Source organism: Channa argus, chromosome 12 (genome assembly GCF_033026475.1).
Source record: "Channa argus isolate prfri chromosome 12, Channa argus male v1.0, whole genome shotgun sequence".
Lineage (NCBI taxonomy): Eukaryota > Metazoa > Chordata > Actinopteri > Anabantiformes > Channidae > Channa > Channa argus.
The window spans coordinates 5490166-5509055 of record NC_090208.1 but is presented as its reverse complement, the minus strand read 5'-3'; the positions used below and the strand labels follow the sequence as shown (position 1 = coordinate 5509055).

Here is an 18890-nt window from a genome sequence, read left to right as displayed (position 1 = left end):
AACAGTTTAACACTTGTTCTTCTTTTTCCAGCTCCTCACATTCTTCACAAAGTCCAGTCTGATGTTTTCAAGATGGAAGGTTATTGTCTGCCTCACAATTTAAAGTCTGTTTAAAGCAGATCTGTTTTTATACAATGACTTTTATCAATAAAACGACAGTAATGAATCCTTCCATATGAACATGAAGTCAGACAGCAGGTGTCGTATATATATATATATATATATATATATATATATATATATATATATATATATATATATATATATATATATATATATATATATATATATATATATATATATATATATATATATATATATATATATATATATATATATATATATATATATAAGTTCCACATACTGTACATTTAATCTCTGCATTGATGATGAATGAGTTGGGATTTGATCCCAGACCCTGTGATCATCAGGAGCATTGTAGCTCATTGTTTTCTCACTGGGTCTGCTGCCTCATCCCTGGATGGTCCGTCCCTCTTCAGGCTACTGATTTAGAGGAGTTCATCCCAAATAATTCATGGAACACAGTGGGAAACATGACTGTGGTAAATGAATCAAATTCTAAATTTAATTTTATTCACATATTCCAATTAAATGAGTCAGTGAAAATATTGTTTTCTTTTGTCCAACAAATAAAGATTTTACCCACTTCACAAATGACAGATTTCAGTTTTCTCTGAAATGTAGAAAACAGAAATCAGATCACAAAGCAGTGAGACTTCTTATGAAAATCTGATCAGTGTGGATCAATAAAGGCCTGAAACTCTTCCTGAATTCCGAATAAACTGATGACAAACGTAATGAGCTCTTTCATACCAACTGCTGCAGAGAAAACAAACCACCAACATGTACAAAGAAGGAGGAAGTGTGATCACACGTGTTGCTCTCATGTCACCAAGTGGAACAATGCAGCGAACGTCTCTTCAGCGGCTGCTCTGTAAGTACAATTTAAACTATGAGACTTTCAGCATGAGGTCAGATAAATGGAGACATAGGAACAGAAGAAGACAGATCATCATCAGGACATTTGCTGATCAAACTGAAGCTAAAGGTGAAACCTGAACAGTAAAAAGCTCTTTGTTCTCTGACCAACATTAGAACTCACAGGCTCTGATCCCTGAACAGAAAAGTTAGAGAATCATTTGTCACTTTCAGCCCACGTGGAGTCAAATGCACATTTTTATCTAAACTGTCTCATTCAGCAGCTTTAAACAAGTCCAAACTTAATGTCCATATGTTTTACAGTCTCACTTCAAATGTGATGCTGCTCTCTGTTCTTTGTGTCTCTGTGACATTTTGTAAAATAACACAACTGTTTATTACGAGTATGAAACATAAACTAATGTTAAATAAAGAAGCCAACTAAAAATCGTGATCATCAAAATCATCGTCCATGTAATGTCTGCTTTTTTGAGACAGTGATACATTTATGGCTCTGTATGAATATTTTAGCTATTATTCACTTTATGTTGTTTTTATTAAATAACTATGTTGTATAATTCATATTATTCCTATTATTGTTGTTATTGTGATAATTGAAGTGTTTTTCCTCTGAAGTCGACTCGTCTCATTTGTCCAGTTCAAACCATCCTGACTCTCTTGTCTCTTTAGTTGTGATCTGTCTGTTTTGCTGCACAACAAACCAAGGTCAGTAAACTTCTTCTCTGATCATCTGAAGCTCTTCAAACTCTGATTATTTTACACATGTTTATTAGTCACCCGGTCCTGGTTAGTCATTTTCAGCCTAAGACAAAGTTTCCACAGTCCAATACAAATTTTTTATTGCTGCCTATAGTTGTCATTTGCTGGCATCACGTTCCAGTAACATTTCAGTATCTATCTATCTAATGCATTATTTATTTATTATCTTTGTACTATTTCAGTTAAATATTATTAAATTACCATATTCTGTTTCTTAACATTTTATGCAGCACCTGAACATTTTTGTAAACAAAGTGTGATATTATAGAACATTATGTTTTGCTCAGAATGAATTCAATCTTTCTCCAGCTCGTCTGACTGTGAGTCCCAGCTTCTCTCAGCTGTTTAAAGGTGATTTTGTCTCTCTGATCTGTGAGGAGGACGACGGCTCTGCTGGATGGACACTGAGGAGAAACACAAGCAGAGACACCAGGAGTGAGTGTGACATCTGGGGAAAACAAGCTGGATGTTCTTGTAACATCAGCACCATCATCCTACGGGACAGTGGTGTTTACTGGTGTGAGTCCAGAGACGGATCAACCAGTAACAGCATCACCATCACTGTCACTGGTAAGATCAGACTGTGGAGTTAGTGTTGATGAAGCTGTGTGGAAATGGATGAAATGCTGTAGTTTGTCTCTGTGTTGAGGTGGAGCAGTGATCCTGCAGAGTCCTGTCCTCCCTGTGATGGAGGGACATGATGTCTCTCTGCACTGTCAAACAAAGAGGCCTCCCTCCAATCATTCAGCTGATTTCTATAAAGATGGCTCCCTCATCAGGACTGAGCCTACAGGTCACATGACCATCCACCATGTTACCAAGTCTGATGAAGGCCTCTACAAGTGTCACATCAGCAGTCATGGAGAGTCTCCACCCAGCTGGATCTACGTCACAGGTCAGGAGCTTCACTTTGATCTCAGCACTTATTTTTTCCACATGTTCACCTGAACAGGTGATTCTCTTTACAGGTAAAACTACAACACCACCTCCTGTCTCCTCCTCCCTCCAACTTCGTTTCATTCTGCTCCTCCACCTGGTGGTGTTCTGTCCATATTTCATCTCCACTGTCCTCATGGTGTCTTTATATGGACACAGACCCACAGGTAACACTCATCAACCACAATTGTCTCTAACAGAACTTTTAATTGTTTAACTGTTGATACATTTACTTTACTTCTACTTTCTTTCCTCTAATGACTGTAGGAAATCATCTGCCCGTCTCCATGGTGACAACCTTGCCCACCCCAACTGAGCAGGGATTGGCTGATGACTATGATGATGTCATCACTGGAGTCACCACACAGCATCACTTCTGAACTGATCCACTGTGATCAATGAGCTGATTGTTCCTTGATCCTCACTCACACCTCAAGTTGTTCAGTCCTGCACGTTGAAGGACGTCCCAAAGCCTGAAGAGGTTCAGACTTGGGTTTTAGGCTTCAGCTTACTGTTTGTGTTTGGGCCTCACAACATGCAGGAACTGATGTTTCACAATGATCATTTGTTCTCTTTTTAATAAAAGTTCTAAAACACTGTTAACGGTGAGAAGCTTCGACGATCAGTTACTACACAAGCTACATTAAGACTGGACAACAGTGTCATCAAAGTCCACATCTCACAGGTACAAGTGCAGGAAGCCACAGGTCCACTACTACACAAAAATGGTGTGTATTTTATTTTGCAGAGACTGATCCAGCTGCCAAGAGACTAATAAGAGAAATCACACAACATGATTTCTAACTTAATAAATTTACATTTTCTATATATATGTGTATATTTTTTAAACTCTGCATATGGAAAAACAGAAACATCTTGTTGATTTTAGTAAAACAATGAACTGATGCTGTGGAGGTTTGTCATGAGTGTGATCTTCTGTGGTTAATGACACTGTTTGTTTGGTACCTTGTTGATATGTTAAAGATAATAAAAGTGAGCAGCTCTGTCGTCCACTTTCCTGTTTGTGATTCACACCCTCCAAACCTATATTTGCTCCTTGCTGTTTCACAGCAGAGGTGTGAAGAACAAAACTGCTACCAGCCTCATGATCTCAGAATCAGGAAATAGGAGATTAACTTATTATTATTTTTTAAATAAAAGGTGAAATCATTCACCTTGGACATGTGGTCACAGGCAGCAGCTCAAATAAACACAAAGCTGCAGAGAAGAAACACTACACATTCTACTTTGTGATAAGTTATGATGAACCAGTCTGTGGGAGACAACAGGGTGATGGTTAGTGACTGATTCTCAAAACCAGCTACTGTTAATTCACTTCTTATTAAATACATTATAAAAGCAAATGTTTTGTCCAATAAACTTTGTTTTTAATCATCATTGTCTCACACTGTCTAAACTGTGTGTTTGTGCTCAGAGCTTCCAGCCCAGACAGAGGACGTCTACTCTTCACTGAGGTCGACCTTTACACCTTCACACCAGTAAAACCACTGAGGACAAGCTGCACCTGTAACTGGTCCTCAGAGTCCATCAGACAGAAGAACTTTATTTTTAGATGCTGTGTGTCTTCAGACAGCAACATGTCCTCTTCTGCAGGATCAATAAACTTTAGTGTCATGTCTGTGGGTTTCATATAGTTGTCAGGTGGAAAACTTGACTTTCTTTTTTGTTTGTGCTTGACACATTCACACCTCTTCAGTGCAGAAAACCATGGACTAAAAACAGAATGTTGTTGGTGGTCGGCTGAGACAAACTAATGACTTTTCTCCAGGACTGTTTAAAGTTCACACTCTGAGCTACATCTGTCTATCACAGTATCATTTAGTAGAAAACTATAAAAGTTGAAAAGTTACTGGAGTTTGCATCTTGTGGTGAATCAACTGGCCATGAAGACTCATCTTGATCATTGATGAGGGAACATGTAGGTCTATTCTTTACTGTGCAGGCAGCATGTGAAGGATTTTCCACAACACACAAACTGCTCAAAACATATTGTAGCAACCCACGGTTTATGGGAGCTAACTGTGGGAGGCGGTGAAGCTAAAGCTAAGGCTAATCCTATCTGACTTAACTAATCTAATCGGCTAGCTTGAGTTCTAGCAAGCTAACGTCAACGAACAGTTCAAAATGCCAGGCAGAAGGGAGAACACTTGTGCCCCATACACCGCACGACCTCAAGACCCAACTCTTGCCTTTTTACAGCTACCTCTCACAACAGCGATAGCTGAGCTTTATTTCGAACACACCCACAAGTAGCCGATCACCGTCTTTGATCCACAAGCATTTACACTGCGTCTCCAGCTGTGGTCATTTCTACTAGGTGAGCGTGTAATGTTTCACTTCCTGTCTTTTTCCCTGCAGCTCTTCACCTGAATACACCTCTGTGCTCACTGTGAGACTTTGCCCTCTGCTGTTGAAACTCAGCAACTGCAGCAACACAAAATCCAGTTGACAGGATACAGGTGATTTTCATGACCTGGTTACGAATGCAAACACACTCAACCCACTGTACCTCCTGAACCACAGTTCCTCTGACTGATGCCTCCACTCATCCACTGTAGTACAGAGGATAACAGAGCTTATTCAAAGTGTTTAACAAAGGCCAAGAAGAGCTTCACAATTCCATTTAGTCATTTAATACATTTATCCAAAGTGAGTTAAAGTCAAACCAGGAGCAACTTGTGGTTCAGTGTCTTGATCAAAAACACCTGTGGATCAGAGGAGATGTTCAGTCAGCTTTATCTCCTGAACCACAACATTGTCACAATAAGTTTAAAACTGAATAAAATAAAGTTGTGAATTAAAATGATATAATGAAATAAAGAACATAAAAAGAAAAAAAATGTACTCTGAAAAAAAAATTTACTCTGGCAAGTACAAGTATTAAAAGTAGAAGTACTCAACCAATGTTTTCTCCCTGATTCTTTCTGTGGAGCAGTGCTGCCTTGTTTTCTTTTTCTTTTTTTGGGGGGGGGGCTTCAATAATTAATGGTAATACACATAAATGATGGGTTGAAGCTGTATGTGGTTCTCTTGTAGCAATATTTTGTTATATGCACCAGCAGAGGTCATATAGGACGCCACCTGCTGGAGGGGGAGCTGCTACACGCCCTCAAAAATAATAGTAATATTAAAAAAAATAATAGTAATAATAAAATAAATAATAGCAATAATTTATGGCCTTTATTGACAGACATCAACAACAAGTCATATTACTGGAGTGTGAGACAGGAAGAGACTGAATAAAAAAACAGAATTCAAAAGTGTCAGTGCAGGTTTCACTCAGTTTAACTGTCACTGAGACTGACTGAGTTAAATCCACACAGCAGCTTTTGTTTCTGTTTTTATGTCATATTGTGGGAGCTGTCACGACTTTCTAAGTATTTAGAAATAATACTATGCTATAATACTAAGCTGAAATAAACTCTGTTTTTATTTATTTTATAACATTTTTTTTTTCTCAGAGCAGTTACACCAAGAACTCACATACCTCTGCTTTACATCTTTCTGAGCACATGGCACCAAGATGAAGACGTTCAGTTAAGAAAACATTTGAAGATCTGCTCATTCTATTATTTGATCGACTCTGACACCACATTCAATGATCCCATTTGAAGACACATTGAAATAAATCTGGGGTTTTTCACTCCTGTGCAGTGAATGCAGATCTCTGTAGACAGAACAAACTCAGCACAACAAACCAAAGAGTAAAATTACTGAGTACAGACTCACTTTGAACACTGCTAAAATGTCAAATGAGTCTTTTAATTAAGGATACAGATGAAGTGACTGACACCTACCTGCACCTGGTGCATTGCTTGTGACTTGTTTTTATAAAACAATTGTAACATGTAAAGCAACTGTAATTTATAATGTAGTGGAGTAAAAAGTACAGATATTTGCTCTTAGATGTAGTGAGTAAAATGTAAAGTAGCTATAAGTAAATCTACATAAGTTAAGTACAGATATGTGAAAAATGTAGTTAGATACAGAAGCAGGAGACAAACTTTCAGGACTTTAATGATCTCTGACATTTTCCAGCTGCTGCTGGTCACAATACCAACAGAAGACAGAAGGACACAGTGGATACTGCTCTGAGACACTCACTCATGTCTCCACTGGAGGTTTCTCCTCCTCCTCCTTTTTCTTCAGTATCTCTTAAGGTTCAGGAGTTAAATCTTGGAGCTCAGGATCAGCTGCTTCATCAGCAGGAGGTCAATGATAAATTGTTTGATGGTAAATCTTCTTTTTGAGCCTTTTGTATATTATAAAGATAATAAAACTAAAAGCAACAACTGCAGCAAGAAGCAGTGTAACAACTGACATTACACCTATGAGTCTAAATGATTTATCATTGTCTCCTCCATCCTCGTCTCCTCCATCCTCGTCTCCTCCATCCTCGTCTCCACCTGTAAGAAGAGAATGAGATGTGAGATGTGAGGTGTCAGGTAGGTGATGAATCCATTTCCTCTTCAAACTCCTGTCAGACATTATCTACATCACTTTGATCCCATCACTCATAGCAGCTGTTTGCTACAAAGTCTCATCAGCAACATCTTTAGAAAACACAAACATCTGATCTGTGATGGTTCACTCTCACATCAACAACCAGGAAGCAGCTTCATCTCTGATCCACACACACACACACACACACACACACACACACACACACACTCACCTGAGTTGACAACTGTCAGGATGATGTTGCTGATGAGCTGAGGTGGTGGTTGTGTGTTGCTGTTTCTAACACAACACTCATATGTTCCAGCATCATTGATGTTTACGTTCTTCAGAATCACAGAAACGTCTCCGTCCTTCATCTCTGGATCTCTCAGCTCCACTCGATCATGAAAAGTTGGAACCAGGTAGTTTTCATATGTACGATCATCTCTGAAGAAGAAGCCGGAACCTTTTGATAACATGTCAGGTCTGATCCACTGTACTCCAGATTGGACTGTTTTCACTTGTGGGTCAGAATTAAAACAGAAAACAGCAACAATCTGTAAAAATGTTCACAATTTAAACATGTTTCATGCGAAACTCATGATCTAAAATACAAGAGTTAAAGTTTTCAAATAAATATGACATCAAATGTAAAAAAAACAATTGCATACAGATTGAGTAATTTTCACACATCCAATATGTAAAAACATGAACCTCAGACCTAAATCCAGAGTTATGGATGTAATTCAAACACATTCCTAGTTCAGCTGTGTGAACCACATGCTTTCAATTTGTGATTTATTTCAATGCAACTTCATTTTTATAGCACCAATTCACAAAAAAGTCATCTCAGGGCACTTTACAGAATTAAGTCAAGACTATAAAGATGTATAGAGAAAACCCAACAATTCCCCCTTGAACAAGCACTAGGCAACAGTGGAGAGGAAAAACTCCCTTTAACAGAAGAAACCTCCAGCAGAACCAGGCTCAGGGTGGACGGCCATCTGCCTTGACCGGTTGGGGTGAGTGGAAAGTGAAGGGAGAAAAGAAAAGAGCAACAAAAGCAAGAAAACATTTGGCAGGTTGGTAGGACCAGTAGCTGCACGCTGGAAAACATACAGCTCCAAAGCCGGGGACACGTGCAGAAAGGGACAGAGAGAGGGGGACATGGAGGGTGGGTCCCCCAGCAGTCTGAGCCTATAGCAGCATAACTATAAGTAACTATAAGCTTTATCAAAGAGGAAGGTTTTAAGTCTAGGCTTAAAAGTAGAGAGGGTGTCTGCTTCTCGAATCTGAACTGGGAGCTGGTTCCACAGCAGAGGAGCTTGATAGCTAAAGGCTCTACCTCCCATTCTACTTTTGGAAATTATGGGAACCACAAGTAGGCCTGCATTCTGAGATCGAAGTGGTCTACTGGGATGATATGGTGCTATGAGGTCTTCTATATATGATGGAGCCTGACCATTCAGAGCTTTATATGTAAGAAACAGGGTTTTAAATTCTATTCTAGATTTAATGGGAAACCGATGGAGAGAAGGTGATGAAGGAGAAATATGATCTCTCTTGCTTCAGTTTTGATGAATTTCAGTTTAAGGTAGTTTCAATACCTTTACTTCCTGTTCATGGCTTTTATTTTGTGGCCCCTCAGCCCTGCTTCTTGTGTTTAGTGTTTTTGGTTTCCTCTACCCATTAGTCCTGATGTCTTTCACCTGTACCCTGCTAATCAATTTGTACAAGAGTAAAGTTATGGTGGCTACTCTCCATTGCGCTGATACATGGTGGTAAAAATGAAATTATTTCACTAAATTTGTTCACAGCATTTTCAGATAAGCATCTGCTGTAGTGAAATTAATCCCTAACTGCTGTATAGTCTGTTATTGTAAATTCAAATGTTATTAGAAAATGGTCAGACAGAAGAGAATGATGAGGAAATACTGTTAAATGATCACTTTCAATGCCATATTTAAGGACCAGGTCTAAGGTTTGACTAAAACCGTGAGTGGGTTTATTTACATTTTGAATCTAATAATGAATTAAACACAGTTACTGTCAGCATCTACATGAATATTAAAGTCACCCACTATAATGACTTTATCTGTACTAAGTACTAAATTCTATCAAAAACTCTGAATAAATAACTGGAGGACGGTACACGATAACAAATAATTTTCCAGTTTGGGTGTAAGACTCTCAAATGAGTTATAACTATGTTTAGGTCCAGGATTTATTGGTGAGCTTCAGTGGAAGATTGCTGCTACTCCTCCACCTCAGCCTGTGCTTCTAGGAACATGATCATTAATATGACTTGGGGAGGTTGACTCATTGATACTGACATTCTTAATAAATCAATTTGATGATCATTTATCAAGTCATTTGCCAACATGGATTTAGATGAGAGATCTGATATTTAATAATGCAAATTCAATAGTTTTGGGTTTTGTTTTGAATGAGCATTAGTCTTAACTTTTATTAGGTTATCATGATTCATTTTAGGTGGTTGAGCTGTGCGATTAAGATTAAAAAAATTTTAAAAATTCATAAAAATAATAAAATTCTCTCGGTGATAAATTAAAATGCATTAAAGAAGCACTTTGTCTTTTGGTAACTTTGTCATTTGAACCAAAATTAGGTTTAATTATGTAGTTCTGATGTTAAATGTACATTTTTGTTTCATCCTCTTGTACTAAACCAGAGGAGGAAACTGAAATCTGGGAGCTGATGGTCTGATGTGAATATAATCACATAACTAAAAAGGAAGTGGCACAATATTAAAAGTAGCTATTAAATATTAAAAGATCTGTAACTAACATCTTCTGCACTTTGATCCCTCAACCAGCTGTTTTCTACAAACTCTCCATCCTCTGACTTCAGCTTTTTAATCATCTCTTCACAGAGTTGGTTGGAGTTTTGTTTCGTCTTTGTGCTGTAGATTTTTTTGAGGATACTGATTCACCAATACCTGGACCTTCCAGATACATGTGTATTTATACTACAATCTTTAAACATGACCTCAGTCAGAATGTTCTTGGAGATTCAGGAATGAAACAAACTGAGAAAAAAATCTGCACAGTTTAAAAACTGAATGTTGGATAGAAAAAAGGGCAAAAATCATATTATTGTTTAAGATTAAAACTGATTTGTTGTTGTACGAAGTGTGTGTGTGTTCCTGTTGTTCTAAATGTGTGTGTAGTGTAAAAGTGAGTTTAGAGATCAGACAAAACCAAAGTATCATCAGTCTCTGGAAGCTACAAAGTTTGATGGAGTCTCATTAAAAACACTGATTTCCAGTAGGATTCACTGTCCAAGTCATTAACAGCAGTTAAGCTTCTGTTCCACATGGAAACAACAGCTCTGAATCCATTTGACCCACTGTGTTTATCTGACTGCTTCCTGTAGAAATGAACCAAATGTTCATTATTCCTGAGTAAATACCTGATACCCTAAGACCCTCATTGATCCTCTGAACATGTCCTTAACTTTACACTGAGACTATAGTGACATCTACAGTAAGAAATGGAAAATGATTTGGAGGGTGGAGACAAATTGACATTAACATTAAGTTTAACACAGTGAATAAACCCGGATAGTTATGATAGTTTGTCTTTTAAAAATAAATACACAAATTAATAAAAAAAACATAGTGATGCCGTGTTGCAATGTTTTAATGATGTTTTTAACTGAAAGGTGGTGCAGAATTCACTTCTGAATTAATTGCTCCAAACTCTAATTTACATATTAATGTATAAAAAGTCTAATCTAATCATTTCTGTTTTTAGTTTTTTACAAAACGATACAAACAAACATCCTGTACTCACAACATTCGTCAGCATGCTTCATATTCAAACTAAACAGGGAGAGGAAAGAAACATAAGAAATATAGGTTTCATTATTAATGTACCAGAGTTGAGACATCTGTGCAGATGTTTGAAAGATGGGATTCAAACTCAGTTTATAATAGATCGTTTTTTTATCCAATGATTTTCATTAATAAAATAACAGTAATCAATACTTCCACATGAACATGAAGACAGAAGTCAGACAGCAGGTGTCACCATTTGTCTAATGTCTTGTTTGTCTCGTGTGGTTCTGACGGTTTCATACTGTTGTCAGATGGAAAAGTTGACTTGTTCCTTCTGGTTTGTGGTTGACACATTCACATCTCCCTGCAGTGCAGAAAACCACAGACCAACACACACACACACACACACACACACACACACTCACAAACACCGTCTCTACAACAGTTGATGAGTATTTTCTGAGGCAGCAGATATAAAATACTTTTAAATACTTCTAAAGTCGCTTCCATACGTTGAGAGGTGAAAGTGAAAGAGCTTCTAAAACTTAAGAGAATGCAGCTGTTGCTTCCTGGACATGTTGACCAGGTAGTCTCCTTAGTGTCACCTGGTCCAGAAAGACCCAATGCAGATCAGCTACACGGGCTTTAGAAGTCAGAAATATCATGTGAAATACACTAAGGTCAGTCTTAAGTGAGTCTTGTCTGTTTCATTGTCCTGTTTGTGTGAAAACGGTTTAGTTTTCACTGCTGACTGTGTCACAGCTGGAGGACACTTTCACCCTACAGTAGCTCTGCCACAGTGGGAAAGTGTCTGCATGAACGTCCTTCTCTCACGTTCTTTTTTCCAGGTCATCACAAGAAGTTTAAAACGCTGGGGAACAGATTTCTGCACCTTTTAGTTGAATTCAACACGGAACAACTTTCACAAATGACATTAATAACTTGCACCAACCACCACAAGGCTTTTTTGGTGTAATAAATAATTCAGCTTTACCAAAACTGAATGTAGACAAAGACATGTTTCTGGTTTATTTTGGAGAACTGGACTATCAGCAACATCAATACCAGCATTTGGATGAGTACATTTACCTGTAGGCTGCACTTCTGCTCTTTACTTCACAATGACTGCGTTTACAGGGATTAAGAAACCAGGTTTCCATCCGTCTTTCTCTGTAGGTGTAACAAAAAGCTGCAGACAGGAACATGCACCTGAGTGAAAGAATGAATGAACAGAGAGATTATTAATGCCTCATTATTAACACAAAGTCATGAAGTCAGACACAAAATGTGACTAACACAAGGTTCCTCAGCTGGATTAGACACGAACACACACATATGCTCGAGTCACACACACACTTAAGTAAAATGTAGATAATGTGCTTAGTGCTTTTACTTAAGAAAAATATTTTGAGTATTGAGTTTGTGTACTTCTACTTCAGAGATGGTAAAAGTACAGAGGTGGTAGAAGAACAAAAACTTATTACTTAAAACTAAAAATGTAATATTGGCCCAAAAATTCTCCACTGCAAGTACAACTTCAACTCTCTTACTCAAGTCAAAGTACTAAACATCTACATTTTACTCAAAGTACAAAAGTAAAAGTTCTCCACTGAAAACACAAAGTATCTTAAACAATACTAATTATGGTAAATAGGGTAAAATATGGTTATTAATAAAAACAGTCAACAGACCAAGGTCACTGTTAGCAAAGGTGGAGCTGATTTTAACCATTGTATGTGTTTACAGGTGGTTCAGTCATAATGATACATCAGCTTACATAGTTATAATAATATTAATATAAACTTTGTATAAAAACCAGCAGGTGGTTCTAATGTTGTGGCTGACTGGTGAATGTGTTCATGTTCAATTCCACAAAATTACACAACTGTGTCATCTGCTGTTATGAAAGTGCGTCTGCACTGAGTAGTAATACTGAGGGATTGTGGGTAGGAAGGTCGTCCTCACAGGACGTTTGTCCCATGATCCTTTGTTATGAAGGCAGATGCTGAATAAACATGACATAAACAACATGACATGTTAGTTTATCATCATTTCATCACATGCTGCTGAGAATGAGTCTATAATGGAGCCTAATGTGTCTCCACAGAGAGACAGGGTGTCCTACATGATAATGTCAACTCCTGCAGGGAAATCACACCTGAAAAGAACCAAAACTCAAGTTCAGACTGTGTCAAATAAGTCTTTAAATAAAACCAAGTAAAACCAACTGAGTAGAAAGTAGAAATATTTGCTCTTAGATGTATTGGAGTAAAAGTCCAAGTGGCCATAATTAAATCTACTTAAATGCAAAAACGTAATAAGTGCAAAGTAACAAATTCCTCTGAGGACAAGAAACATTTTATCTGTAATGAGTAGAAACAAATCCCAGCTTCTGCTGTCACCTGCATAAACACAGGCCCACTCCTGCTCCACAGAAGCTGCAGTTTGATGAAACATGGAAAATACTGTTACTGACCTCTGCAGGAAACTTCCTGTCATTACAAATTATGACTTTGTGAAAGTAGAATTCATGGCAGGTCGGCTATATTGGATTGTATTAGATTGTACAGGTCATAATGTTTTGCCTGATTGGTGGTGATAATTCAATAATGTGTTTATTATTGAGGTCAAACTTCCACATACTGTTCATTTGATCTCTGAGAGAGACAGAGAGACAGAGACAGAGACAGAGAGACAGAGAGAGACAGAGAGAGAGACAGAGAGAGAGAGAGGGAGACATAGACAAATAGAGAGAGACAGAGACACAGAGAGAGAGACAGACAGAAAGAGAGAGACAGAGACAGAGACAGGGAGACACAGAGACAGAGAGAGAAAGAGAGAGACAGAGACAGAGACAGGGAGACACAGAGACAGAGACAGAAAGAGAGAGACAGAGACAGAGACAGGGAGACACAGAGACAGAGAGAGAAAGAGAGAGAAACAGAGACAGATCTTTGTTTAAACATTATAATGAATTTGGATGTTTGATGACTCTGTTCTTATTTGGTCCATGTCGTCATTTTTGTTCGAACCTGAAGGAAACAGATTTTTGACCACAAACACTTGATACATATACAAACATTATATTCATCCTTGCAGCTCCTGAAGATGTCTCTCTGTCTCAGTGGGAAACATGACTGTGGTAGAGGAATCAAATTCTAAATTTACTTTTATTCACATATTCCAATTAAATGAGTCATTGAAAATATTGTTTTCTTTTGTCCAACAAATAAAGATTTAACCAAATTCACAAATGACAGATTTCAGTTTTCACTGAATAGTAGAAAACAGAAATCAGATCACAAAGCAGTGAGACTTCTTATGAAAATCTGATCAGTGTGGATCAATAAAGGCCTGAAACTCTTCCTGAATTCCGAATAAACTGATGACAAACGTAATGAGCTCTTTCATACCAACTGCTGCAGAGAAAACAAACCACCAACATGCACAAAGAAGGAGGAAGTGTGATCACACGCGTTGCTCTCATGTCACCAAGTGGAACAATGCAGCGAACGTCTCTTCAGCGGCTGCTCTGTAAGTACAATTTAAACTATGAGACTTTCAGCATGAGGTCAGATAAATGGAGACATAGGAACAGAAGAAGACAGATCCTCATCAGGACATTTGCTGATCAAACTGAAGCTAAAGGTGAAACCTGAACAGGAAAAAGCTCTTTGTTCTCTGACCAACATTAGAACTCACAGGCTCTGATCCCTGAACAGAAAAGTTAGAGAATCATTTGTCACTTTCAGCCCACGTGGAGTCAAATGCACATTTTTATCTAAACTGTCTCATTCAGCAGCTTCAAACAAGTCCAAACTTAATGTCCATATTGTTTTACAGTCTCACTTAAAATGTGATGCTGCTCTTTGTTCTTTGTGTCTCTTTGACATTTTGTAGAGTAACAGAAATGTTTATGACGAGTATGAAACATAAACTAATGTTAAATAAAGAAGCCAACTACAAATCATGATCATCAAAATCATCGTCCATGTAATGTCTGCTGTTTTGAGACAGTGATACATTTATGGCTCTGTATGAATATTTTAGCTATTATTCACTTTATGTTGGTTTTGTTAGATAACTATGTTGTGTAATTCATATTATTATTATTATTATTGTTATTATTGTGATAATTGAAGTGTTTTTCGTCTGAAGTCGACTCATCTCATTTGTCTAGTTCAAACCATCCTGACTCTCTTGTCTCTTTAGTTGTGATCTCTCTGTTTTGCTGCACAACAAACCAAGGTCAGTAAACTTCTTCTAAATCTATCTATTTATTGTCTTTGTACTGTTTCTGTTAAATATTATTAAATCACTTCATTCTGTTTCTATTAATATTATTTTTTGCTCAAGATACACTGAATCTTTCTCCAGCTCGTCTGACTGTGAGTCCCAGCTTCTCTCAGCTGTTTGAAGACGATTCTATCTCTCTGATCTGTGAGGAGGACGACAGCTCTGCTGGATGGACACTGAGGAGGAACACAAGCAGAGAGACCAGAGCTGAGTGTGGAGCTGAATGGGGAAAACATGCTGGTTCTTCATGTAACATCAGTTCAGTTGACCCATTGGACAATGGAGTTTACTGGTGTGAGTCCAGAGAGGGATCAACCAGTAACAGCATCACCATCACTGTCTCTGGTAAGATCAGACTGTGGAGTTAGTGTTGATGAAGCTGTGTGGAAATGGATGAAATGCTGTAGTTTGTCTTTGTGTTGAGGTGGAGCAGTGATCCTGCAGAGTCCTGTCCTCCCTGTGATGGAGGGACATGATGTCTCTCTGCGCTGTGCAATGAAGAACTCCTCCAAGCTCCCAGCTGATTTCTATAAAGATGGCTCCCTCATCAAGACTGAGCCTACAGGTCACATGACCATCCACCATGTTACCAAGTCTGATGAAGGCCTCTACAAGTGTCACATCAGCAGTTATGGAGAGTCTCCATCTAGCTGGATCTACGTCACAGGTCAGGAACCTCCAGCTAATCTTCAGCAGGTTTCTAAACTGGATCTGTGATCTTTCATGTGACAGAGAAAAGTTTGAGAACAAACAGAACGATTATTTTCAGTTTCTTAGTTTAATTTCTTCTGCTTCATTTTAGAAAAACCTCCTGGCTCCTCTTCTTCTCCTCCTCTGTCTGTGGTGTTATCTGTTTCATCCATCTCTGGTCTGGTCCTGCTGGTTTTACTGGTTTTACTGGTGAAACAATGTTTTTACAGGAAACCGAAAGGTGAAATTTTACACTTTTTCCAGACTTTTTCAGCCCAATTTAACATTTTGGACTGAAAAAAATATTGTAAGCTGCTGCCTTTTTACTGTATATTACAGCTGATAAAGAAGAAGTTGGAGAAAGTGACATTACACAGACAGACATCAACATATTACATGACCAACAACAACCAATCAGACGGAGCAGAGGTTTGTGTGTCTGTAAGTGTGTGTGTTTAGTGTTTTAGTTTAAAACCTTCATACTCGTACTTATTATTATGAAGAGTTAAAATTCTATTATTATGTACAAACATTATGAAACAAAGTTTTTGTTGCTTTATTTCTTGAAACAGTTGAAATCAGGCAGATTATGCAATAGATGGATTTATACTTCTCCCCAGCTGTTTCTTGTTATTTGTTCATAATTATTTGGAGTAAGAAATGGTAAAGAAGTTATGTATTTCTGACACTGATAAAACACTATTAGCCTATTAATATTAATATAGTTTTTTTTTACCAAATGTAAATCTTCTAAAGGGTTTTTCAAATGTACCACCCTGGTTTCAGCTGGTGCCCCAGTAAATATTTCTAGATCTGCCCTGTTCTCAAATGGTCAGACTGATGTCAGCGTTAATGGACAAAGATGTGGAACTTTCCCATGTGCTGTGTGCACTAATGTCCCCCCACATCATCACAGCTGCTGAACTGTGCACTGATAACAAGTCATATTGTCCCTCTGGAGGACGCAGCGTCATGATTTCCATTTAGAATGTCAAACTTTAAATGTCCTTTACTACTGTACCATGTGTAGTACCTGCAGTGAAGTACTTTGTGTATTTTATTTTGCAGACACTGATCCAGCTGCAGTTTGCTCAGCAGTGAGGACAGAAGACGTCAGTTATGGACAGATAGTCATTAAAAACACCAAAGCAAAGACAAAAGGTACAGCTGCTTTTCTTTGTCTCTGTCCTGGTCAAACACCAAAGCAGGACTCTGCAGCCATGATGCTCAATGCTGACATCAGCACGTTAACATGCTTTATAAGCTACAGTGTGTAGAGACGCTTTACAGCCGACACAATGATGATATCATACTTTTAACTGGAGGAAAACAAAGGGAGATTAGAGACAAACATACTTTAAGATCCATCACCTACTGAAAATATCATGTTGTTGTGTGTTATGTCTTTAAGGTTTATAGCAGAGCAACTGTCAGTCAAAACCACAAACTGTGTACAAACATATAAATAGTTAACACAGTTAGTTAATGCTAAGAGAGTAGTGAGAGAAATCACACAACATGATTTCTACCTTAATAAATTTACATTTTCTATATATGTGTATATTTTTTAAACTCTACATGTGGAAAAACAGAAACTTCATGTAGATTTTAGTAAAACAATGAACTGATGCTGTGGAGGTTTGTCATGAGTGTGATCTTCTGTGGTTAATGACACTGTTTGTTTGGTACCTTGTTGATATGTTAAAGATAATAGAAACAAGCAGCTCTGTCGTCCACTTTCCTGTTTGTGATTCACACCCTCCAAACCTATATTTGCTCTTTGCTGTTTCACAGCAGAGGTGTGAAGAACAAAACTGCTACCAGCCTCATGATCTCAGAATCAGGAAATAGGAAAATAATGTATTATTATTTTTAAATAAAAGGTGAAATCATTCACCTTGGAGATGTGGTCACAGGCAGCAGCTCAAATAAACACAAAGCTTCAGAGAAGAAACACTACACATTCTACTTTGTGATAAGTTATGATGAACCAGTCTGTGGGAGACAACAGGGTGATGGTTAGTGGCTGATTCTCAAAACCAGCTACTGTTAATTCACTTCTTATTAAATACATTATAAAAGCAAATGTTTTGTCCAATAAACTTTGTTTTTAATCATCATTGTCTCACGCTGTCTAAACTGTGTGTTTGTGCTCAGAGCTTCCAGCCAAGACAGAGGACGTCTACTCTTCACTGAGGTCGACCTTTACACCTTCACCCCAGTAAAACCACTGAGGACAAGCTGCACCTGTAACTGGTCCTCAGTCCATCAGACTGTAGAACTTTATTTTTAGTGTGTCTTCAGACAGCAACAGAACATGAAGAAAGACAAACTCAAGTTTCTTTTTCTAGAATCTGTAAGAATTATAAGAAAAATGAATTAATTAATGATTAATACACAATATAACACATTTGTTAACTCCATCACATATATGGACTTTTTCAATTCTCTTTTCAGTGTCTCTTCAGTCCAAACAGCAACGTGTCCTCTTCTGCAGGATCAATAAACTTTAGTCTCATGTCTTGTTTGTCTCATATGGTTCTGTGGGTTTCATATAGTTGTCAGGTGGAAAACATGACTTTCTCTTTTGTTTGTGGTTGACACATTCACACCTCTTCAGTGCAGAAAACCATGGACTAAAAACAGACTGTTGTTGGTCGGCTGAGACAAACTAATGACTTTAATTTAATTTTCTCCAGGACTGTTTAAAGTTCACACTCTGAGCTACATCTGTCTATCACAGTATGATTTAGTAGAAAAGTATAAAAGTTCAAAAGTTACTGGAGTTTGCATCTTGTGGTGAATCAACTGGTCATGAAGACTCTTCTTGATCATTGATGAGGGAACATGTAGGTCTATTCTTTACTGTGCAGGCAGCTTGTGAAGGATTTTCCACAACACACAAACTGCTCAAAACATATTTAGTAGCCAAGTGTCTTTTATTTCTGTATTTTTTTTTTCAGTCTGGACTCTTTGTTACTGTGGATAC

General features: G+C 37.8%; 1 protein-coding gene and 1 long non-coding RNA gene across 2 annotated transcripts; both read left to right on the top strand.

The window, feature by feature from the left end:
• The first annotated feature begins 708 nt into the window (after positions 1-708).
• LOC137137912 (low affinity immunoglobulin gamma Fc region receptor II-like) lies at positions 709-18421 on the top strand. Its single transcript, XM_067524734.1, has 8 exons — positions 709-955; positions 1630-1665; positions 2029-2289; positions 15636-15878; positions 16014-16142; positions 16241-16342; positions 16970-17062; positions 18059-18421. Exons 1-8 carry the CDS (start codon positions 865-867, stop codon positions 18124-18126), a joined length of 1023 nt encoding a protein of 340 aa, XP_067380835.1. The 5' UTR covers positions 709-864; the 3' UTR covers positions 18127-18421.
• Positions 2296-3663, top strand: LOC137137952 (uncharacterized). Its single transcript, XR_010915869.1, has 2 exons — positions 2296-2822; positions 2923-3663. It is a non-coding gene; the product is annotated as an uncharacterized lncRNA (long non-coding RNA).
• Positions 18422-18890: the final 469 nt, after the last annotated feature.

Coding starts and splice junctions, on each gene's coding strand:
- LOC137137912 (XM_067524734.1), top strand. CDS start 865: ATGTACAAAGAAGGAGGAAGTGTGATCACACGTGTTGCTCTCATGTCA. Junction 2,290..15,635: donor CATCACCATCACTGTCACTG/GTAAGATCAGAC, acceptor CTTTGTGTTGAG/GTGGAGCAGTGATCCTGCAG. Junction 17,063..18,058: donor CACCAAAGCAAAGACAAAAG/GTACAGCTGCTT, acceptor GTTTGTGCTCAG/AGCTTCCAGCCAAGACAGAG.